We start from the raw sequence: 24,377 nt of genomic DNA, 5'->3' as shown, positions 1-24,377 counted from the left end.
GGTCAGAACCCCTTGAACACATCACTCCCCCTTAACAAAGGCAACCTCCTCCCTCCTGAAAGGCACCATTGTCACCGAAACAAGCCCCATTTGTTCTCCCCCACAGCTGGAGCCTGGGCCTCCCGTCTCCCGGATCAGCCGACCCCCCTTCCCTGGCTCTGTGGAGTAGCCGGCACGTTCCTGGCGATGAGGGTCTGTTGAGATGTTCTCAGATACGAGTTACTGCTCCTTGCAGATAAAAGGGACAGCTCAGCCAGTGTCCCAGCCGCAGTGGTTGCTCATTGGCCAATGGGACTTGCCGAGACTGAGCCCCAAACTCAGATGCCCGCAGCGGTCAGGCAGGGACATAACAAGGAGGTGAGACCAGTGTAAAACACTAGGGAATGGTGGGGACTGTGGGGCCCTGGAGACAGCAGCCGGCTTCAGGGGCCGAGCACATAAATCCCCAGGCAGTAGCCAGAAATCTGGCTGGGGGGGGCAATCTTCCCATTTTTAAATGTCAGCAATGAATTTGTCTTTGCCTTTTTGGTTTTTTTTTGTTTCATGAACGAAACAGAATACCTCTTCAAGCCAGACCTAGCTTCTAATCTCTTGTCTAAAGTTTCCATGAGAGGGCAGATACTAGGAGGTACATTTCGTGTATCCATTCATTCAGTCATTTATTCATTCTAAAAAGTTTTTTTTGGCATTTGCCATGTGCCAAGGAACTGTGCTGAATGCTAAGGGTTCTGGAATGACACGGCCCCTTCCCTCACAGCTGAGTGGGGGCATAACATGGATGTGAAAAGAGATGATCGTGGGACACTGAGTTAGGTGTCAAGCTTGGGGACTACCAGAAGCTGACGGTGTCTCGAAGAGACAGTAATTGACAATAGATTCAGAGGAAGAGGTGACCGTGGGAGCTACGTTGTATTTTAGCTGAATGTGCCAGGGCAGGAGGAGAATGGCAAGGAAGTGGAGGCCCAGCCTGTGCAAAGGCACTGGGGTTGAGCCAGCATAGACATGTCTGGGGGCAGCTCCTGATGGAGAACAGGAGAGGTATCGAAGAGATGAGAGAAGGCCACCGGGGCTGAGAAAAGTCCCCTGCTGTGGCTTCTGTGCATCTGCACCCACAGCACGCATGATGTGCAGTTTTGTTGGTGTAAGTAACAGTGGCAGTGAGGCTTCTCCGCTCTTCTGCCCCTCAGGCCTTGAGGGGCAGCCCTGACTCGCCGCTGGGTAAAAACTGCAAACTGAGACCTCGAGCCTTGGAGATGCTGAGAGGAGAGAAAAAAATGCCAACAAATGCCTGAGCCAATTTCTTTCTTCCTTTTCTATTTTTAAATTTTAAAAATTCGACAGGGTTTTGCAAAAGAAAATCAGAGGCTCTGTTTGCCAGGTTAATGGAATGGCCAAGCGATGGCTCTCATCCCATCCTTCTCTCTGGTGTCTCTCCCCACCCCCAGGGCTCTCCTCAAAGCTGATTAAGTTGATTAAAATAAAGCCCACTGCACTTTAAATTTCATCTGGTTGGCAGGTCAGAGAGGCCCATGTGGCAGCTTTGTGTGGGGACAGGGGCAGTCCAGTCTGCTGTGAAGCGCAGCCCAGATGGGATGAGACCTTCGTCCCACCCGGACGATGCAGAGGTGGCCTGGCCCCCTGCCCCCGGCCTCTCCTGGTTTTTGTGAGCCAAAGAGTCACCACCATTTTACTCCGGGGAGAGGCAGGAGTGTGCCTAATGACTCCCCTCTCTTGCTGACCTTTCAGGGCAAGAAAGAGCCCTCCTTATGGACCTGCCCCTTCCACCCGCCGCTCCAGCTCTTTTTCGTTATCCGCAACACAAGGCAACTGCACGACTTCGATCTGGCCAAGATCAAGGTTTGGAATTACTGGATGACGGATGGCGTAAGTAACAGGCTCTAGTTCCTCCTGGGCACGTGGTTGGTGGAAGCACTTAGGGGTTTGCCAATGGCCCGATTCCTAAAGCTGCAACATGGATGCAGGGAGGCTCTGCTGCCCTTCCTCGTGTGTGCAGCGGGGGCCTGCTGGGGGTGCACGCGACGTTCTTCAGGGCCACCAGGACAGAGCTTCCAGCTCCTAAGGTTTGGGAAGCGATATCAGGCCACCCTTTGGGGAAATGGAAAACTAGGAACCAAGACTCAATTTTACAGATAAGGAAACAGAGACGCAGGGAGGTTATGAGAATTTGAACCCATGTGTTCGCACTCTAGGCCTGTTCTCTTAGCTGTGGCTTCTCTAACATTAATCTATAAAGACTCGCCCAGGGATCTTGCTAAAATGCGGATTCTAATCCGGCCAGTCTGAGGCAGGGCCCAGGATTCTGTGTGTCTAACCAGCTCCCAGGTGTGCTAGCCTCCCTGGTCTGAGGACCCCACTCTGCATAGCCAGGCCGTGACCTTTGGCCGTTTTGGCCCTCAGGTTTTAGACCCCATCCACTCCTTTCTGTCATCACACTATCCACTATTTGTGCTCACACCACTGTCTGCACCCATGCCCTTGTCCTGCCTTCTCTGGACTGTTCTTCAGGTATTCATGGTTCCAGCAAGGGACTCAATGAGCGAGGAAGGACAGGAACTCACTCGGCCTGTCTTGTTTCCCCTCTTATGATAGACGTAGGGGCAAGAATTGTAATTTCCTTTCAAATCTTCTATAAGGGAAGTGATAGTTCAAGTGAGATTATAAAGGGAACTGATCCTCAGCCTCGGTATCGTCGAGAGACACTAGGGAGTAGTGGGGTCTGTGGCAGCCTGGCAAGCCCATGCCCCAAGTAAAGGGAAGGCCACGTTTTAGCTTCAACTAATGATTGCTCTGTAGGAATCCCAGTGCTGCTAGATCTTCTAAATTTTCCCAGCGAGCTGGAAGTCTGACTCCTGATATGAACCTTCCTGGTTTGTAAATGTCAATAGCTAATTTGAATTCTTTTTAAACTACCATATTGTTCAAACAAAACTCATCTTTGGGCTAGAACTGGCCTGCCTCAGTCTGCATGGAGCATGGAGGAGGAAGCCATCCTCAGGCTGGGAGAGATCAGAGAAGGTTCTTGAAGGGACACACACCTGAGCTGTGGTGCGAAGAGACAGCAGCAGTAAACTGAGGCAGGAAAGGAGAAAGTACATCCCAGGTGGAGGGTGCATAGAGATGTGGAAGAATACGGCCTCTGATTCTCTCTCCCTGGCCCTAGGCCCAACCCTCCAGTCTGTCCCCAGCAGCCACTGGGGAGGGCTGATAACACTTTTCTGCTGCTTCAAAGCCCCGTGGGAGTTACTCCCTTCGTCCCCAGCCCCTCCCGTCTCACTCAACCACATATGAGGCCCGTCTTGGCCTCATATTTCAGGAACACCCAGACGTCATTTTCTCCAGGAAGCCAGTGCTGCCCACTGCCCCTTGCACTACTTCCCCACCTCCCCCAAGGTGCCATGGACCCCTTGAGAGCATGGCCCAGGATGTCTCCGCTCCTGCTCTAATGACAAGAGAAATGAATGGTCGGTGAATGAATGAACGAGTGAATGAGCTGGTGTTCCCAGTAACCCATAAGCAGGTGCATTATCCTTTCCGATATCCGGCTGAGAGCGTGGGGATCGGCGAGGTGGCTTGCACAAGACCACACAGCAGGTGACAGGCAGAGCTGGGGACCTGGTCCAGGAGAGTCAGTCCTCCCCCCCCTTCCCATCCTCCCTTCCTGCACTGCTTCCTGCTGGTTCTGCCACCCACCCGGCTGTCCATCTTCCTCATGACCACGTCCTGAGCGCCTGTCAATCGCTAGGCACTGCGGAGCTGGAGACTGACAGGGCAGACGGCCCCAGCCGGCTCTTTGTGCACGACGCTGCCCAGAGAAATATAATAGAAAGCTGTCTCTGATTTCTGTTTTATGAGTTTTTTAATTTGGGAAAAAGTTTAAATTGAAATTATAATTTAAAGCTGAGCAGAAGAAGTCCAAGCCACTGGAAGAAGTGAGGAGGTTCCTCCGGACATGTCAGCCTCCTCTTTATACCACCTGCCAGCGCTGGCCCCGTGTGTGCCCAGAGGCTGACCCCCAGGCCGAGGACACAGCCCGGGCCCTCACAGCCGCAGCATGCTCCGAGCATCTAGGGCCCGGTCCCCTCTTCCCAAGTCCTGCTCAGCCCTTGCAGGCAGGTGGTCACCAGCCCCCTCTTCTGGAATGGAGAATGGAACAATACTGGCTGCCCAAGCCTGTACCCTGTAGCTCAGCCCTGTCAGTGAATATATTAATACATCTCAGGCCCAGGAAAGCAGATTTTGTGTGCTGGATTACAAAGAAGATAAGCTTCTCATCCCTTTTGGCCCAGGCCTGCCTTTCTTCTTTAACCTGCGCTCAGCCTCCCTTGTGCGTATGCAAATTTAAAAAGGACCAGGGTCTCAGGAGTCCCACAGGAGCATCACGGTGTCGTTGCGGTGCTTGGGGAGCCGCTGGCTGCGGGAATTAGAAAGCCGAGGTCTTTCTACACCAGGGGGAGCGCGGAAGACTGCAGGCCCTGCCAGGGCACCGCTTATGTAACGCACACCCATCTGTTGCCAGAATTTACTGGGGGCAGAAAAGCGCAAACAAATGCAGCTGCAGGTTGGTTTGATTTAATATTCTCCGGAGAATGCTATTACTGTGTGTTTTAGAGGAGATAAAATGAGAGTTTATAGGAAATATAGCTCGGCCTGGTAGACACGGCTTGTTAATACAGTGTTTTGTGTGTGGGAATCCAAGGAAGAAAAGTTAAATGTGGGGAGCTAATCCAACCAAGGCTTATTTAGAACATAAGAAAAGAAGGTACTAGAAAAAGGGGAGTCTTTTTTATTGGAAAATGTGCCGCCTGTTAAATCCCTGCGCTAACATTTATGGGCTCCTTTCCCCCTCATTAGGCGATATGGTAAGTGTGATCTGGCCTGGGGACAGGGACTGTAGAGGGGAAGCGAGGACACAGAGGCTGCCCCCCGTCCAAGGACCCTTGCTTGCTTTCTTGCATCCCACACAGGCCAGGACCCCCCAGCAGACCTCCATGTGGTATTGGTTGGATTGAATAAAATTGCAAAAATCGGGGCCTCAGCCCAGACTCAGTGGAGTCTTGACCTAAGGTAGCGAGAGTCATTAAAAGGCCCACCCCAGAGTGGATGAGGTTCCTCCCATGCCTGCTGCCAGCCTGTGTGAGTGACAGGGGGGTTGCTGCACCGTACAGGGCCGTACAGGGGCAGGGCACCTCCAGGCCGTGCTAACCCTGAGCAGCCAGCCTTGACAGGGGTGTACGTCCAGGCAGTGGATCGAGGACTAGACATGGTGGTAGCTCACGTTCCTTGAGCACGTGGCAGGTGGCATTTAAAGCACTTTACATATATTATCAGCTCATTTGTTCTACACAGCAGAACCTATGAGATGGGTCCTGCAATTACCAGCTCCATTTTACAGGTGGGGAAATTGAGCCACAGAAAAGCAGAGCAACAACTTGCTGGTCATCACATGACTACCAGGCAGTCTGGTGCCCACTACACAGTCCTGCCCTCAATAGGGAGAGACTGTGGTCGCAGGAGCGCCATGATGTGCTGGAGGGCAGCCGTGACTCAGCACTTAGCACTGGCCTGGTGCCACCAGGTAGCTTAAGATTTCAAGAGAGGCCAGAAATGCACATCGTTATGGGAAAGCTCCCAATTTTTAAATATTGTCAACTAATTCTGACATCATTAAATGGTCTACGGCTAAATCAGCATGAGTTCAGGCCACCAGCAGGGCCACCAGTTTGTGGTCTAATCTGTCAGGTGCCATCCATGCTCTTCATTGTCTGAGTGATGTTGGGTGTGACACGGAGTGGTCTGTTCAGAGCCTGGTATGTTGTAGGCGCTTGTCAATGTCACAGTGTCCCACCATCTTCTTCTGCCCCTTCAAGGAAATTAAATTTTCACATCACAAAGCATGGTTTTCATTAGTCTTCCTCCCAAGGGACATGTGAAAGGCCACGGAGGTCTCCTCCCCATGAAACCAGAACTCTCTGGGACTTCTCAAGTTCAAGCACTCAAGGGGAGGAGCAAGTTTGGTCCCCAGAGCAGGCCTCAAGATAGAAATAGGCCCATCCTCTGTTCTTGAAGTCCATGCATCCTGGCCAGGACAGGTACATGCGTACACTTGGCTAGTAATAATATGTGCAGGGGGCCGGGTTGGAAGCCCAACTCTGAGAGCCCAGAGGAAGACCCCCAATTCAACTGGAGTCAGGGAGGAGGGGCAGACAGGGGGCCAGGGGCTTCCTGGAGGAGTTGGCTGTGAGCCAGGTCCCGAAGCATGGGTTGTGGGCTCCAGGCAGCAGCAGCTCACTCCCCAAAGCACCCTGTGCCTGGATGCACCTACAGTCACGGGAGAAGCAGTGGGCCTGGGAGGCAAACCCTGGGTCCCCTTCCAATCAGCCCAAAGCCCTGGTTCCCTCCTGTTCTGGAGCGAGCACTCCAGCAAAAGTGCAAGGAGGGACGGCAGCTCATGCTTCCTCTACACAGAGGGACCAGTGTGTGCTCCCAGCCAATGGCAGAGCCTCCAGAGTGGGGTCACTGTCAGCGTGGGTGCCCAGGGTGGTGCATGAATGAAGTCTGACCCGTGCACATCTGGCCCGACTCCAGTTGTGTCAGGCCAAGGAACAGCGGCTTTAATGGCCCCACCCTGGATTGGTGTTCAGGCCTTGCCGATGCTTTGCTCCGGAGGCTTCCCTTCAGGCTGTATTGGCTGTGCTGACAGGTGCTTGTCTCTGGGGAAAGTGACGTGACAGTGCTAAAGCCCACAGCTCTGCTTTGGTGGCTGTCACAGTGGAAGTGCGCCGTCATTAATCTTTGTTGAGCAGCCGTGTGTTCATTGGAAGAGACATGCCACTCTACACCGGGGCCAGGGAGGAAAGTAGCCTGCCGAGTTAACTAATTGCTTAGATTGAAATAATATTAGTATCGTTGCATTACAAATGCATTGCAGTCTCCGCACGGTTAGTTCTCAGCAACTATAAAGGAGCATAAAGGCAAAATATGGGCCAGGAAACGTGCTTCCATTAACCACATGGCAGCCACAGGGTGTCAAAGTGTCCTTTTGAAAACCCATTGCAAAGGGGGTTTGACACAACGTCAACAAAACGTATAACAGTAACTCTGATTGAACAAGGAAGAAAATATTCCCACCAAGCAGACAAGAAACGTGCCCCCACACACACGGTTCTAAAGGTTAAGGTAGTTGGCAGGATGGCGTTTCACCGTGGACTTTCTGGAAGCTGGGCCAAAGGAAGAAAGAGTCTGGGGTTAAAGCGCTGGTTACTGGAAAGCAGGAAGCAGGCTGGTCCTTTAGGACACAGAGGATTCCGCGCCCCGCCCCCATCCTTTCCTAAAGATGTCCCTTATACAGAGCTTCACTGAGGGGACGTTGAGGAATCTGGACCTGCAAGATCCTCACCCTGTGTTCCCCATGGTGCCGATGTGGCTCTTGTACAGCTTCTAAGTGCAGCCCTGGAGGTATAATGACACTTACATGGTACGCACATATATGTGTAAAGAAAGAAAAGTCTGGAAGAACGCGATCACATGCACATGGACACACACACACACCGCCCAGTGGGGAGGAGGGAGCCAGGATGTGGGTAAGAGACAGCTGGTCTGTAGGGACTTACTGTATTTTTAAAAAGAAAGAGTGAGGGCTCAGAGCTCTACCTGGTGCAGGTGCTTCTGCCAGTGGCCAGGCTACACGGGGCAGAGCTGGGGCCTTCTTGGGGTCTAGCTTGACCCAGAGGGAGGTGGCAGTGAAGACCTTGGGCATGCCAGCCGGAGCAGCTCACTGCACACCAGCTGTGTGACTTTGGGGAAGGCACGTGCCTCAGTTTCTTCATCTGTAAGATGGAGCTAATGCCCACCTTGCGGAGTTGTTCCGAGGATGGACTGGGACAATGCGGTCTTTTATTTTTTTAGCCTTAGAATATCCAGACAAGTGATGAATACTTGTTCCCTCCCTGGGATCCCACTCTGGTGATCGGGGGGCCACATCCACCGCAGATAAGACTCGTTTGGCCCACAGAGGGCTGGAAACGTGCTCTCTGCACCATCAGGCAGGGCATGCGCCTCCCCCCACGGTTCCCACCTGAGCCCCCTGCTCCTGACCCCCGCCTCAGCCTGCCTCCCTCCCCGGGTCCCCTGAGCCAGACCTCTCGGTGGGGGCTGGGCAGCAGATGGCTGGAGGGCAGATGCGGCTTTAAACTGTGCGGTGGGAGCGAGACATCCCGTTAGGAAAGCTAGGATGCCCCCGTTGACTGCGCTGGGCTGGACGGCGTCCCCACCACACAGCACCTCTTTAAATGAGGGTGTTTCTGCCTCACCAGATGTCTCCGTGACAGTAATTTTGTGGAACTAGTCATTGAAAGCTGCCTGTGATGTCCTTCTCCAACAGCGATTTCCTGATGCATTCACAGCACGCGTCTGCTCTGCGCCTCTGCTAAACAGAGAACGTACCCGTATAAACATGTAAAAGAGTGCTTTGAGAATCGACTTTTCTGACAGTCGACAAATAGTAGCCTGCCAGCCTGCAATTGGATGATTGAAGCCGAGTTCCTGTGGCGTAACGCAGGCCGGGTGGTTCTCATTCTCAATTGCGACGGAAACCCCTGCGACTCAGTGATGCTGAAATTCAGCCAGCGCTCACTCCCCTCGCTTTCAGGAAGGCTGAGGAGGGGAACAAGTGTAGGTGGACGTCTCTAGGGTCTCAGATCCCAGATCCCAAGAGCAGATCAGAAGCTAAAGCAAGATGGAAATGACCTGGAGGTGACACCAGCAGGCCGCCGTTTTTCCAACAGGTGCATTCCTAGAACACTGTCAGAGAGCAGAGCTGCCCGTGTGTATTCATATATTAATTCCAAAGTAAGCATTGCTGTGCCAGGCCCCTGGGTAAGACTGGCAGGGCCTCGGCTGTCCTGCACTTCGAGTGGGAGGGATAATAAATAAATTAAAAAGCTTATAGGACCATTTCAGAGATGAAAAGGAACGAACACAGGGCAGTGTGATGGGGAGGGGACTCACGGGGCGGGGGCCACTCCAAAGGGGTGGTCAGGAGAAGTCACCGAAGACAAGATGGAGCAAGACCACCAGCACCTGGGGCAGAACATTCCAGGCAAGTGCACAGGTCCGAAGGCAGGACCGAGCTTGGCAGCGTCAAGGACAGCAGTCAGACCAGTGTGTCTGCGTGGAGTGAGCTGGGGACACACGCCAGGAGGCAGAGCCAGAGAGGTCGGCAGGGGCCCCTGGAGGGGGTTAGGATTTAGCGTCAGTTGGGCAGCTTTCAACAGGAGGCCACCATGATCCGATTTAAGTTGTTAAACAAAACAACTGCCGCTGCGTAGAAATGAAGCGGTGTGCAGGGTGGGGAGAGCCCAGAGTGGAAGCAGAGAGACCAGTTAGGAGGCGACGGTGGCGTCCCCGGGAGAGATGACAGTGGCCTGGGCGAGGGAGGCAGCAGCGCGCTGGGAGAGAAGGGGTCAGAGTCGGGGTGTGTTTTGGAAATGGAGCTGAGGGACTTGCCGACAGACTGGACATGTGAGTGAGAAAGCGAGAAAGACTGAGGCGACCCCTAGTTTCTTGGCAACTTCTCCAGTGGTGGAACCATCTTTAAGATGGAGAAGACCAGGTTTGGGGAAAGTGATCTAAGAATTTTGTTTGGGGCATTTTAAGGTTGAGATACCCATTCAATAGCCAGGAAGAGGGGTCAAGTGGTCGCTTGGGGAGAGGCCAGGGGTGCAGATTAAAATGACTGGCAGCCATTGCCACGAGGGTGAGCTGGATGGGACCAGCTAGTGGGCAGCGCAGGAGCCCCGGGGGGAGCCCAGGGAGGCTCAGGCCCCTGCCCGGACAGGGACAGCCCAAGGGGCAGGAGGAAAAGCGGATGGATGCAGAGTCGCAGAAGCCCATGGAAGCCCATGGAAGGAAATCCATCAAGGAGAAGGAGTGGCTGACTGCCTAGTTACTGCTGAGCTGCTGCACTACTGAGGACCGAGAATTTTCCATTGGCTTTGGCAGTTGCCCACACCTGGTAATTTATTGTTGGAACCTGGACACTGCTGAGAGTGAAAGGAGGACTCTATAGTGATTACACCAGGACAACAGGTGTAAATCAGCATCGTCCCAGACAAGCAAGGACAGTCCCTCACCCTAGCTGTTGGATCCATGGGGAGGCACAGGCAGGAGCCCCACGGAGGCCACGGGAGGAGGGGCCACAGTGACAGCAGCTCTCAGAGTTTCGCTGTAAGGGTGACAGACGAATCGTGGGGTGCCCCTGCAATGGAATATTCCACAGCCATAAAAAGGGAAAAAACTATTGATTCACACAACACAGATAAATCTCAAGAGTAGTTATGCTGAGTGAGAGAAGCCAGGCAAAAAAAAAGAGTGCATACTGCATGGTTCCTTTAAATAAAATTTCCAAAAAAGGCAAACAATGGGTAGTGAGGGAAAGTAGCTGGAGGGTGGCCTGGGGCCGGGGCAGAAGGCGGGTGAGGGATTACCAAGGGAACGAGGAAACTTTGGGGGTGATGGGCATTTCATTCTCTTGAGAGTGGAGGTGGCTTCATGGGTGTACACACGTGTTGAAACTTATCAAGTTGCTCCCTTTAAGTACGCAAAGGTTAGTGTATGAGGTATATATTATCTTCCTCGATAAAGCTGTGAAAAAAAAAAAGCCCAGAGTTTTACTGTAAAGCAGACGAGACACAGCAGCAGGAGGAAGTGTGATTGTATTTTAGGCATAAACAGAGGGACGCTGAACACCTGCACGACATAGGGGCACAAGGACACGGGAAAGCTAGAGGGAGGCCCTTTTGTGAAAGTCACTGTGTGTCATGCCAAGGGGTTTGGAAGTCATCCGTCGTCCTGGGTTCCCCACCTCCTCCTGCAAAGGAATCATCTAGAAAACTTGTTGGAGACTCCCTAGAGACCACCCTTGAGGCAGGGGTCCCCACAGCGCATGCCCTTGCCTCCCCCATCCCCGCCGTGGGGACCGTGCTCCACCTCAGGGGCTGCCAGGCCCTCTGCCATGGGGGCGCACTCAGCTTGCACACGTGTGGGGCATCCGTGCCCCCCAGGGCAGCCTTCAACAAGCAGTGGATAAACGCCCCGGTCTCTGTAGCGGCGTTTCTGAGAGGCGTTCATTCATTCTTTGGGTTCCTCAGTGGGCACCAGTGGGAAGGAGCCCTAGCTGGCCACAGAATGACCAGATCAAAAGTTTTTGTGTTTTTTCCCTTCCCTATCTTATCTTCTCCACTTCCCCTTGGGATCACTTGCCAAATAAGCTACTTACACCCCCCGAGTCCTTTCTCTGGCTTTGCTTTCAGGACACCCAAATTATGTCACCCGTGGAGCCCAGGGAGCCTGCATTTAATACACACGCCGGGCTCTTCTCATGCAGACGGCCCAGGAACCGTGCTTAAAGACCCGTTGCCATCCGCTGTGAAAAAACATGAAGGATTTCACAAAGGGGAATGACTGGGCAGATTTGCTGTTGGAGAAAATGAACTCTGGTGGCAATGTGAAGTTGAGGTTGAAGTAGCAAGAGCCGGGAAGCAGGGAGACCAATTAGTAGGCTGTTACAAATGTCCCGCCAGGCGGTAATGATGACGAAGACAGCGATTGAGGCCATCCCTTTGTGAAAGTCCTTTGATTTATAGAGTATGTAACGGTTCACACAGAAATGAGGCCAAGCCTTGTTTAACACCCCCAGCGCTGGGGTTTTTATAAAGCTCACGTTTCTAGCATTTTACATTTTTCTCTTTTGGTATCTTCTACTTCCAAAATTTGATACAGCAGTCTGATGCCAAGCATCTTCATTTTGTTAAATTTTGTGTTTTTAGGATCCCAGCATTGGTGCCAAGAACGTGAAGCTTTATGTCAACAAAAACCTCATCTTTGATGGCGAGTTAGACAAAGGAGATGGGGAGGCCCCAGTGGACCGCAGCATCCCGGTCAGTGTGAAGAGGGAGGACAGTGAGCGAGAGATCTCCGTGAGTGCTTGCGCAGAGGAAAGCAAGGATGTCCCCAAGATGCCTGGCACCGATGGGGACAAGGAGCCCGGTCTCAGTTGCTCGCAGCCAGCTGAAGCATTAGTGGATGTGAAGCTTTCTTCACAAGGTGATTTATCTGGAGAAAGGATGAATTCTACTAATTGCACGAAAGACAGTTTGTCCAAGTTGGAGGAAGATTTAAGATTGCTGGCAGCCCCTGCTTCGATGGGTGACCTGCCCGGTGCCCCTGCCACCTCCCCACGTGGGGGATGCCCTCCTCTTGACGAGGAGCCCTCTCTGATCCAACAACTGGAAAACCTCACGAGCAGAAAAATCTCTGAGCCACCTGGGAAAACTCCATCCTGGTTACAACCTTCTCCCACAGGGAAAGGCAGGAAGCAGGAAGACGGGAAGCCCAAACCCCTCTGGCTGAGTCCTGAGAAGCCCCCCGACCAGAAGGGCAGACTCCTGTCAGATGTCACTGGTGAAGGTCCTGGACAGACCGAGGCTGGGGATAAAGGCCCCTGGCATGAGCAAGGGCGGGTGACCAGCCGGAATGTCATCGCCAGTGAGAGACTGCAGAGGGGAACCCCAAAAATGTATAGTGATGACTTAGACATCTTTAACCAGCCCCCCACCAGGGAGCGCCCTGCTAGTGGGAGGAGGAGCATGAGGAAGGATACCATCAGCGGCAGCCATGGTGACAACCAACCGGCCAGCAGAGGTAAGCTCCAGGAAGCAGCCTGACTCGGGCACTGTCATCCCTGAGCCTCCCTGGACCTCAGTTCCCTCATCTGTGAAACAGGGCATTGTCTTCAATTAGGGGTCACAAATTCACTGTCTCAGGGGCCACAGAGGTGGGATAAAAGTGAAATGGGCAAGATACATTTTTGCATGATAAACTCATACATATACTTGTCATTGCAACCAAGATATGTCCCTTTGCCCATTTTTCTTATAATGCATGGCTTTTGCAATCTGGACTTCGTTATTCTACCTTTAATAGAGACATTGGTCTCTAATTACTTCACTTTGTTCTCACTGTTCTGTTAGAAAAATGACACAAGTGTGACGACACCTAGCAGTGGATACTTGCCTGGGTGTCAGAAGTAGCATAGGGAGTGGTGAGGAGTTTGGCAAACTGGAAAGCCCAACCCCACTAAGGGGACACCTGCCGTTCCACTCGGGCTTCCGGTCGGCACTCAGGAATGCAAGGCCAGCCTGCCAGACTTCCCCTTTCCTTTTTTCAAGAGAAGCTAGAAAAATGGAATATTCTTTTGTTTCAACATTAGCAACTCATTGAAATTATTTATAAACCACTGTGTGTGTCCAGAAAGTCACATCTGTCGGCAGGACTCACGGTGAGAGCTGTGTGAACTTTGCAGTAGATTATCTCCTCGGACGTTCCCGATTCTGAAAGGAGGATCTATCTGGCGGAGTCTGGGAGTCTAAATATTTGCTCTCAGATTTGGCTCCTGGGAAGAAGTGCAGTGCAGCAGCTGGGGGTCAAACTATTTGAGTCCAAGCTCTGCTACTTATAGGTCTGGGACCTCTAGCCAGGTGCTCCACTTTATGAGCCTCACTGTTTTCATCTGTAAAATGGGAATGACTCCCTCCCCTTAGCGTTTCAAGGAATGAATAAGATGATGGCTTCAAAATGGTGACACAGGGCCTGGCATGTGGAGAGTGCTTGGGGAGTAGTGGCTATTATTTCAACATTAGCTCAGACGTGGACGTCCTTTACCCTACTTTACACTCACGTGGATGTGAGCACTCAGACCTACCACACCAGGGCTTACCTGAAGGTTCTCTGAATTTAAGCCCACCCCACACCGCAGGAGAGCACAAGCCCTGGAGTCAGACTGCCTGGACATGTATCCTGGCTTTGTCAACTCCAGTCCACCCTTGGGCAGGTTCTGAAACTCCTCTGAACCTCATTTCCTCATCTGTAAAATGATGCTAATAGTACCCACTGGGGTGCTGGGAGGATCAGATGGGATCATACTGGCCCAGCGTGTGGCACAGTGTCTGGCCCATGGGAGCATCCCAAAGATGTTAGCTGTCGCTGTTACTGTCGTCATCACCATCACCCCACTCTGGTTCTGCCTCTAGGTGGTGTATCTGTATGCAAAACTGATGCACTTATTTTTTAATGAATCAAATCGGCATCTACTCTGTTTGTCTGGTAGACAGACACCTGATATGTCACTTGGGATACTGGAGCGAGTTCCTCTGACCCTGAGTGCCTTCCTGTGCAGAGCTGCCCCTCTGGTTCCCCAGCCTTACAGATTTTTGTGACTCACCCCTTCTCAGACTTAACACGGAGGCTGGGTGTCAGGAAGAAGAGCAGAGCGGGAGGGAAGAATCAAGAAGCTCTCTGAGGACAGGTGCCTGGCTGATGGCAGGTCCTCTGCAGAGTGGCAGGAAGGATGGTAAGAAGGAACTGTGACGGCCACATGCATGGCGTGGGCCAGGCATGTTACCTGAGTGAGCTGTAAGCCTCACGACAGTCCCATTTTACAGATAAAGAGAATGCAAGGTTTCAGTAGTTTTCTTCTGGTCATAGCCAGTAAGGGTGAGAGCGTGATTCTAATCCAGGCTGGCCAGCTCCAACACACATGCTTCAGATCACTACAGTGGCCTGTCAACACAGCTGTTGTCAGCAGCCCACCCAGGAGAGCCGGGCAATTGCAACCTTTCCCAGTAAACAGACACACAGAGCCTCTGGGAGTTCCAGGATGACGGGCATTATTCTAACATCAGAAGACTTTCTCTCACTTTAATTTCTTTCTAGGCATTTCAGTGCTTGCTTCAATGACACATTAAATACTGAGCCCTCGAGATTTAATGCTTGTTAAGCTGGTCATGCTAAAAAGGAAAGTTGCTTAGAAATTTTAAACTCTCCATTACCCAGAGCCAAATCCCATAGCTATGCCCTTCAGGAAAGGTGCAGGCCAAGCCCTCCAACGACGCTGGCAGAATGAGTGAGTGCCCAAGTGTTTCCCAGGTATTGGAATCGCGTTGTCGCCATGAGAGAGAGCCTGGGAATCCTTTTGCCCAACAGAGCGTCTCATTGAATGTCATCTGCATTTCAGAGGTATGGTCATCTTTCAGAGGGGTCAGTTGGCTGTAGGTAAATGAGATCTTATCAGCCCCGCTTGAGCAGTAAAGGGAGTGTTATTTGGAGAAAGCTCAAAGAGCTCCTCAACCCCAGAGGCAGGAAGTATAGCTGCTCATCACAGAACCAGAACGAGGAGCCAGAGAGCCAGGGAACCAAGGAAGCTTCTCCCTGTCTGTCCAGGGTTGCTAGGCCTTACCTCTGTTTCTCTGTGGGTCCACTTCTCCTCACCGTCCTCGTGAGACTGGCTTTCTATGCTCTATTCCCATGGCAGGAAATGGCCTCACAGCCCTAGAGTGACTGTGTCCCAGCTCTTCTTCCAGCAGCCAATTCCACAGTCTCAGGGGAGACGCTGATTGGTCTACTTGGGTCAAGTGTCCAGTCCTTGTCCAATCAGCAGTGGCTGGAAGGCAGTTCATTAGAATAAACATGGCTCTGTTATATCTCTCTATGTCCTTTTTCATTTCTTGTTTTAGTAGCAATTACTGCATATCTCGTGGTGGTATAGTCGATTTTGATAAACTAAAATTCAGAGCTCCATGGTTCCTATTAGTCTCAAACCAGGAGTATTTTGGAATCTTTGATCCCGTCACCTCGTAATTGGTGGTCCCGCCCAGACTGTGTTGACTGGAGACTGAAGCAGCAGCTTTCTGCTGTCTGTTCAGCTTGTAGATAGAAATGTTGGCAATGACAGGACAAAGCACTGATCCCAGCAGCTCCCAACACTCAAGGAGTGGTGAGCAGCGTGTTCTCCAGACAGAGAGACACGTGGGCCCCCAGCCAGCTGTGACATCTAACAGGTCCAGGAGCAAGGCTACACTTCTCTGCTTTTAAACCCAGAGTATGCAACTCAGGGAGAATAGGTTAGAAAACAGACACAGAATGACACCAAAGTCCCTGCCTATCTCAGACACCCAGGCAGAGGCAGCACAGGGTGAGTCCCTGACACATGACGCTTGGTGCTGTCTCCTCGATGCACTTGCAGACTGACCCAGGCCATTCGTTGTAGTCAGTGGAAATCAAATCACATAAACTGAAGTCATGGTGACCCATATGGGTAGTGCTTTCTGCCAGATGTTAAGCATCATGCCTGGGAGGACAGGATGGAAGAAACTTCTGGTATCTTTTTCAGTGGCAGATGAGAAGGAGGGGAAGGGAGAGGACAGTTGAAGGGGGAGTCCCTCAGCCTCCAGGCCTGATCCCAGGGGCTGCGGAAGGGATGGTGCCAACAGTCCATCCTTCACTGGCATTTCCAGGTACCAGGTACCAGGTGCTGTGCTAGGCTCTGGGACACATCGGGGAACAAGGATGAGGTGGCAGAGAAGGCCTCCCCAAGGAGGCAGGTGACAAGAAAGCCAGCTAAGTGGGCATCTGGAGGCAGAGCATTTCTGGCAGGGGCACAAAGGGACTGGGTGTGTCCATGATCAGGGGCCAGCGTGGCTGGAGCAGATGGCTGTTGGGGGAGGCGGGGGAGGCTGGGAAGTCAGCAGGGCCACACTCGGCCCCGTGGGCATGGTGACTTGGGTTGTCTTGATTCTCAGGGCAAGAGAGGCAATGCCAGCTAGAGGGGTCATGACAAACTCAGTTTCAGGCACGTGGGGACTGAAGTGACAGAGTGGACATGTCTGGGCCCCCCAAGGATGGTTGGAATTGGAAGATGGTGCCCGGGGTAGAAAAGGCAGAACTTGATGTGTAAAGTTGAACAGTACCTCCCTGGGAGCCAGGAGCCAGAAGAGGGGTGACAAGGGATGGCAATGTCGGGAGAGGACTGGCCCGGGCCTTGAGCCACCCCCAGACTGAGGGTGTCAAAGGGTGGCACTGTGATGATGGAGAGAGAGGAGCTGTGAGTGGGGGAGGCAGAGAACCAGGGACATATAGTGTCTCCTAAGCCAGTGGAGGGGCAGGTGCAATGGAAGAGGTTTGCCTGTGATGTCAAACACGGAATGAGGACTGACAAAGACTGGGAGTCATTGTTCACCTGGAGAAAGCCATTTCAGTGGAGGGCCGAGGAAACTGTGGGACTATTATAAATGCGAAGAACAGAAAGCCACCAGGAGATTGACTTCAGGCATGGCTGGATCCAGGAGCTCAAATGATGTCATCAGGACTCTGTCTCCATCTCTGGGCTCACATTCCCCATGTTGGCTTCATTCTCAGGTTGGCTGGTTCTCCCCACAGAGTAGCAGTATGGCCCCTGGCAATTTCGTGCCTCCGTCCTACCAGCTCAGCCCCGCCAGTTTAAAGATAGCCCCTCCGAGCCTAGCTTAGAAAGATTCCGTCAGCGCCGACCTAGGTGGCCCAAAGGTGGGGGGACCCAGGGTGTTGCTCCCAGGAGAGGGGGAAGTGGAGTTTGGGTGGGTCAAACAATCACACTGGAAAGAGGCTCCAGGTGGCAGGGGGTTGAGAGAAGCTGGGAGTGGTGGGAGGCAGAGCCTCTGAGCGACAGAGAGAAAATAGGACAGTGGTCGGAGGGAGCCACAGGAGCAGGGCAGCTTCCTTTTCCTTTCTTCTCTTTTAGGTAGGAGAGATGTATGCATGTCTGCAGGCAGAGAGAGGGGAAGGCACCAGTGGGGAAGGAGTGATTGAAGATTCTGGAGAGAGGAGATAATTGATGGCGCCAAGCCCCCTAGGAGACAGGCAGAAAATGGAGTGCACAGTACGATATGAGAGCAGAAAAAACAGAATGTCAGTGTCATCAGCTGCTGTTTTTCCAGAATGACACCCTTAGATGGCGGTTAGCCGCGGCGTGGCTGTGAGGACAGGCCCCTACTTGATGCGCACACCGGGACTTTTCGATTTTCCAGGGAGGAGAGTGAGGCCTGCCGAGCTGCCCCTCTGAGGGCTGGGCCTGCGCCCTCCACGTGCTTGGGACACGGGGCTCAGCCACGTGGAGAAGGAAATTCCCTACCTTGTAATATACCTGGCGCGTTGGCTTTTTCAATAGCATTCTTTCTTGATTATAAAAGCAATACACGTTCTACCTCACATGGCCAGAAAAAGTGAAAGGAAAGAAAAAAAATTATAAAATTAAATTAAAAAGGCCAGGCACGGGTGGCTCACGCCTGTAATGCTAGCACTCTGGGAGGCCAAGGCAGGAGGATTGCTTGAGGTCAGGAGTTCAAGACCAGCCTGAGCAAGAATGAGACCCCCATCTCTCTTTTTAAAATAAAATAAAATAAATTAAAATAAAAAAAAAATAAAAGCAATACACGGAGGGAACTTAGAAGATAAACTTACAAAGAAGAAAATAAAAGTCCTTCTGACTCACCACCCAGAAACTATGAACATCGCTGTTAGCACACTGGTGCATGTCACCCGCTCTAAGATGTGCTGCATCTAAAATTGCGTATCTGGCTTTCTTCCATTTAACATTCTTTTATGAGCCTTCCACCTGCCATTAAATCGTCTCTGAAAGCGCTGTTAGTGTCACATGACTGTGTCAGCCGCGAGCGCGAATCCTCATGTTGCTGACTCAGGAGCCCCGGGCAGCTGCGTTGGCCCCGGTCATGAGAGTTGCATTCTGAGAAAATTCAAAGTCTATCAAAAATACTTTGTTTTTCTGTAAAAACAAACAGGTTCTAGACTTGAGTGATCATAAATAATTTTTTTTTTTTTACCAACCTTAGTGTCCAGCAGGACAGTCAAAAGTTGTGTGGGACAGGAGACCACACTGTGTGCCGGGACCGTCCCAGGCAGTGCGGGTTGTAGCATCCCCAGCCCCATAAGTCAAGCGCCAGGAGGGCCTCTCTGGCAATGAGACAGCCAAGAGCAGCCCCACTGGTTTCTAGAATGCACCACCCCCGCCCCCCGCGAGGTGGCCCTGTTAGCTGAGAGCTGCTATATGAGACAGTCTCTAAGGGTCCCCACTGCCACACGTGCTGCTAACAGGGCTTCACCCCTCCTGTGTCCTTTCTTCCAGAAGACCCCTGGTCCACCAGGAAGCCGCCACGGTCGAAGTGGCACAGTGAACAGGAACACATGCTGCAGGAGTCGTGGAACTCCCTCAGTGCCTTTGACCGCTCCCACCGGGGACGCATCTCCAGCATGGAGTTCCAGGGGGACGTCCTGGACGAGTTCCTGCAGCAGCAGAGGAGCGGCCGGCACAGCGACCAGCCGCCACCCTGGAAGGACGAGAAGCCAGAGCCACTGAGAGCGCAGGATGGCTGCTCTGGAGAGACAGATGATGGGGGTGACTTTAAAATCCCCACCTTGCCTTATGGACAGCACTTGGTCATCCACATCCAGTCTACGTGGGGGGACAGACACTATGTTGGCCTCAACGGAGTAGAAATATTCAGTTCCAAGGGAGAGCCGGTGCAAATTTCAAACATTAAAGCAGAACCCCCCGACATCAATATTTTACCAGCCTATGGGAAGGACCCCCGTGTGGTCACCAACCTCATCGACGGGGTGAACAGGACCCAGGATGACATGCACGTCTGGCTGGCCCCTTTCACGCCGGGCAAGTCCCACTCCATCTCCATCGACTTCGTGTACCCTTGCCATGTCGCCCTGATCAGGATTTGGAATTACAATAAATCTCGGATCCATTCCTTCCGCGGCGTGAAGGACATCACGATGCTATTAGACGCCCAGTGCATCTTTGAAGGAGAAATCGCCAAGGCCTCCGGAACCCTGACGGGAGGTACGGTATGTCTATAAGAATGTTCTCAAAGCCCCTGTCTGCTACTCACTGAGGATCTGAGGATAAAAATAAACCCAGTGGCTAGCATAGACCTGGTCTACTCCTCACCTCTTGGAGCATGGGTGTGCTAGAGCAGACCTCACTTAAACTCCTCCATTAAAGGCGGGGTGCGGTGGCTCACGCCTGTAATCCTAGCACTCTGGGAGGCTGCGGCAGGAGGATTGCTTGAGGGCAGGAGTTCGAGACCAGTCTGAGCAAGAGCGAGACCCTGTCTCTACTAAAAAATAGGAAAAAGGCCGGGCGTGGTGGCTCACACCTGTAATCCTAGCACTCTGGGAGGCTGAGGCGGGTGGATCGCTCGAGGTCAGGAGTTCGAGACCAGCCTGAGCAAGAGCGAGACCCCGTCTCTACTAAAAATAGAAAGAAATTATATGGACAACTAAAAATCTATATAGAAAAAATTAGCCGGACATAGTGGCACATGCCTGTAGTCCCAGCTACTCAGGAGGCTGAGGCAGTAGGATCGCTTAAGCCGAGAAGTCTGAGGTTGCTGTGAACTAGGCTGACGCCACGGCACTCACTCTAGCCTGGGCAACAGTGAGACTCTGTCTCAACCAAAAAAAAAAAAAAAAAAATAGGAAAAAAAAAAATTAGCCTGGCAAATAAAAATAGAAAAAATTAGCCGGGTGTGCTAGTGCACGCTGTAGTCCCAGCCACTCAGGAGACTGAGGCAGGAGGATCCCTTAAGCCCAGGAGTTTGAGGTTGCAGTGAGCTATGATGACCCCACTGCACTCCAGCTGGGGCGACAGAGCAAGACTCTGTCTCAAAACAAAACAAAGCAAACAAACAAAAAAAACCCAAAACTCCTCCATTAGGTACCTGGCTTAGGTTCCTAGAATTTCAGTCTGACAAGGGATTCTTCAACGAGTGACTTATTGAGGGAGTCTTTAAGAGAAAGCTGGGGCAGTCAGGCAAGGATAGTTCAGGGGAAGCCCAGCCTCAGCCCGATCCCGGGGGAGCTCTGGAGCATAAACTGCAGGGTCTTTCCTGCTGTAAGGCAAAGGAGCAGGCTGCTGGAGCCCACAGGCCGGTGGGTCAGGGGAGCCAGGCTGCCCCGGTTGGAGGCGTAACTCCTAGGCAAGGCAGTCTGCAAAAAGGATCAGCAGGGATCTGGGTGAGGCACCCACAGCATCTGCTACACTGCCTTGTCCACATCAAACAGATGTCACTTGCTTGATGACGGATCACAGTGATTCTCATTAGATTAGGTCCCTTCCTCAGATCTGTGTGGTTCTTACCATACATGAATCCCATTCCCAACCATGTGAAGAATCATAAGGTTCACTTACACCAATCAATACCGGTTAGTGGTATGGGATTGTGTAGCACAAAGGTTAATGAGTTTAGGTTATTGACCTACAAATCATTGGGATTTGGGGTGAGGTGACCGTTCCGTCTTCTTGGTAACCCACCAGCCCCAGAGCACTTTGGAGACACGATCTTATTCACGACCGACGACGACATTCTCGAGGCCATATTCTGTTCTGATGAGACGTTTGACATCGACACGGAGGGCCCGGGCAGCCTGCAGTACGAGGAGGCGCTGAGGAGGCCCAGCACGGCCGACGGCGACAGGGACGAGCGGCCCTTCACCCAGGCCGGCCTGTGGGCTGGGGACCCGGTAGGAACTGGGGCCCCGGGGGACCCCTGGGTACGTTTCTTCTCCTGATTCAGAGTAGAGTCAGGAGAATGAAGATGAACGTCTTTTAAGCTGCAGGTGCCACTGTTTTGACATTTCCCATTTTTCTACTTCGTTGTTTTGTCCTGGATGTCATATTTCATTCTCTAATTATTTCTTATTTTTTATTTATTTATTTATTTATTTATTTTAGCCGAAGTAAAGAAAGTATTCAGATTTTAATCAAAGCCAGGAGAAATCGGCTTTGTGTCATCTCTGTCATTTAGAGGTTGGCAGTCTCGGGGAATCTGTGCTTTGGGTTGCGTTTTGATCACTCACTGTTGTTTTTGATGGAAGGGCGCAGAAATGCCTTTAGCAGGCAGAGTTATGACTCCAATAGTGATCGTCATAGCCATGGTGTGTTGAACGTGTATCGCGATCCAAGCAGGGTGCACGGTGTTATTGTGTTTCACCCTCATGACAGCCCTTTGAGCAGAAACTATTTTCCAAATGACAAAGGCCCTTACAAGCCACTCTATTGGGGCCCAGCCCTGAGAGGACAGAGAGGGAGCCCTCTCTCCATGTCACGGAAGATCAGCAACTTCTCATCTTTTCACTTCTCCGCTTTCCTGTCTGTAAAGTAGTAGAGGCACTTTGCCCTAATTTATGGTGCAGAGAGATAATGAGCAAATAGTTTATACATGAGACCCAAGAAGTGGCATGTAGCAGCCCCCCTTGGACTGTCTATATATAGACCAGGACTGTTCGTCCTGGGCACCCAAGGGAATCACCTGGCGAGCTTTAAAAATGCAGATGCCTGGGCCCCACCCATAGAAATTCTGATTCAGTGAACAGCCAAGGCTGAGAATCACTCTCTGTGGTTTGAATTCTTCCTCCTTCCCTCCCCACCTCCTCCCTTCTTCCTTCCTTCCTTCCTCCAGATCACTAGATAAACATTTATTGAGTCCTTCCTTGTTCAAGAAAATCTCAGCATCTTAGCTGTTAGCTTCCGGCCCCTCCCCTACCAACAGGAGCTGCCGGCAGGGATTCAGACACGCGAGTCTCTCTGGGCCTGCCCATCTCGCTAGTCACGGAGCTTCCACAGAGGCAGGGAATCCAAGAAAAGACACAGGACTTCCCTGGGCATGGGGTGGGCAGCAGTGTCTGGAGAAACAGCCAGCCAGCTGTGTGGGTATCACTAAAACCACCACCTTTTTCCTCTGCTTCTCCCCAAACCCGTGTGCAGGTCCTGGAGCTAGAGCTGCCACCCTGTCCCCCTGTCCCTGAAGTCACCACGCCAGAGCCAGGCATCTACCATGGGATCTGTGAGTACCAACTCCTGGGACAGTGTCAGGTGGAAGGAGGACTTTTATGGGTTGGGGGGAGGGGTTGTGGTCACTTGGGATAGGGTCTCCCTGGACAGTCGGGCCAGTTGTACACTGTTCAGACACACCATGGGGGCAAGTAGGGGCTGAAACCAGCCAGCACTTGGCTCACTGGCCTAGCAGGGCTGCGCCGCTCCAGAGAGGGGCAACTCTTTGCCATTTGCCCTCCCAGAGAGGCATTTTTGCATTCTGCATGCAGGCGCCCTGCATGTTAGCTGTGCCCCTGACCCAGGAGGCTGTAGTTGGCACCTAGAAAGTATAGAACAAGAGGGCGTTAGAGCCAGAAGAGACGCAAAGCCTCTGTCAGGGCAGTGGGTCAGGCGGCCTCTTCAAACTCCACCTCAGAGCAGACACGTGAGCAGAAAAAACCCGCATCCCCCTGCTCCACGGGCGGGCCCAGGGTACCAGGTCTTCATCTCAGAAGTTGGAGATCCAGACTTTTATGTGAAATCTCCTGATCCTTAAATGTTAGTGACTAATTTTTTAATGTTTTAAAATATTGCATGAGCCAAATAAAACACATATTGTGTGTCTGGCCAGCCAGCTGCCCGTTTGTGACCTCTGAGTAGGTCCCATCTGGGTCCCATCTAGGTCCATCACCTGTCTCTTCATCTGTCTTCTCTTTCCATTTACCCTTCCAGACAGTTCCATCTTAATCCACACCATCCACGTCAGCGTCCGCCCCGGGCAGGCCTCGGGCCTGAGGTCACGGCTGACTGTGATCTCCTCCCCGCCAGACCCTGTTAACGAGGCTCCTGCAGGAGCCTCACCTCCTGCTCTTTCCTGCCCCCTGTGCCCGTCACCTGCTTCCAGTTAATCTTTGAAAATAAAAGATGTGACACTGTCGTTCTCCCTCTGCCCCCGTCCCCAGCCTCCTCTTCAGAAGGAAGCTGGAACATTCCCGTGTGTTCCGGTGTTAGCCCCTGTCACACTCCTCCCCACACCACTCACACGCAGGCTTCTGTGCAAGCCACGTCCTCAGCTTGGGGCCTGCTCTGTCCATCCCTGCTTGGTGCTGCTTGGGTGCCCCAGAGGCAGACTCTGAATTGGCGTCTCCTGGGACGGGCTCTTACGGCCAAGGGCAGGAGGCAGGACTGGGCAGAGGAAGAAGCTGGTCTGTGGTGCGGCCACATCGAGGCCTCAGCCAGCTCCACGGGGACCATGGGAGCTGGGAAGGTGATCTGGGGCTGTCTGAGTTGGGTGAGGAGGCCGTCCTTACACATCTGCATCAACACGGCGTCGGGTGTGGGCTGTCCCTCAGGAGGAGCATGGCCTTCCGCAAGGCGACTGTCTTCAGCCAAAGACAGTCATGGTGGGGGCCCAGGGGTGAGCACTTCCGGCCACTGGAGGACTAAGTCCTTTGGTCCTGGGGGTGGGATGGGAGTCTGGGCAGTGCCTGGGTGTGCTCCACATCCCCTTCCTCTTTTTGTTAGAGACAGAGTCTCACTCTGTCACTCAGGCTGGAGTGCAGTGGTGCCATCATAGCTCACTGCAGCCTCAAGCTTCTGGGCTCAAGTGATCCTCCTGCCTCAGCCTCCTGAGTAACTGGGACTA

The 24,377-nt window shown here is 52.4% G+C and overlaps 1 protein-coding gene across 1 annotated transcript in view; it reads left to right on the top strand.

The window, feature by feature from the left end:
- The window catches only part of KATNIP (katanin interacting protein), a 169,054-nt gene that overhangs the window by 123,608 nt on the left and 21,069 nt on the right, over positions 1-24,377 (top strand). Inside the window, exons 15-19 of the mRNA XM_069486777.1 lie at positions 1,747-1,884; positions 11,847-12,720; positions 19,034-19,759; positions 21,236-21,441; positions 22,685-22,763. Coding sequence (XP_069342878.1) covers positions 1,747-1,884; positions 11,847-12,720; positions 19,034-19,759; positions 21,236-21,441; positions 22,685-22,763 — 2,023 coding nt within the window. The remainder of the gene's footprint in view (positions 1-1,746; positions 1,885-11,846; positions 12,721-19,033; positions 19,760-21,235; positions 21,442-22,684; positions 22,764-24,377) is intronic.

Source organism: Eulemur rufifrons, chromosome 14 (genome assembly GCF_041146395.1).
Source record: "Eulemur rufifrons isolate Redbay chromosome 14, OSU_ERuf_1, whole genome shotgun sequence".
NCBI classification, from domain to species: Eukaryota; Metazoa; Chordata; class Mammalia; order Primates; family Lemuridae; genus Eulemur; species Eulemur rufifrons.
This window is presented reverse-complemented; position numbering and strand designations above follow the sequence as displayed.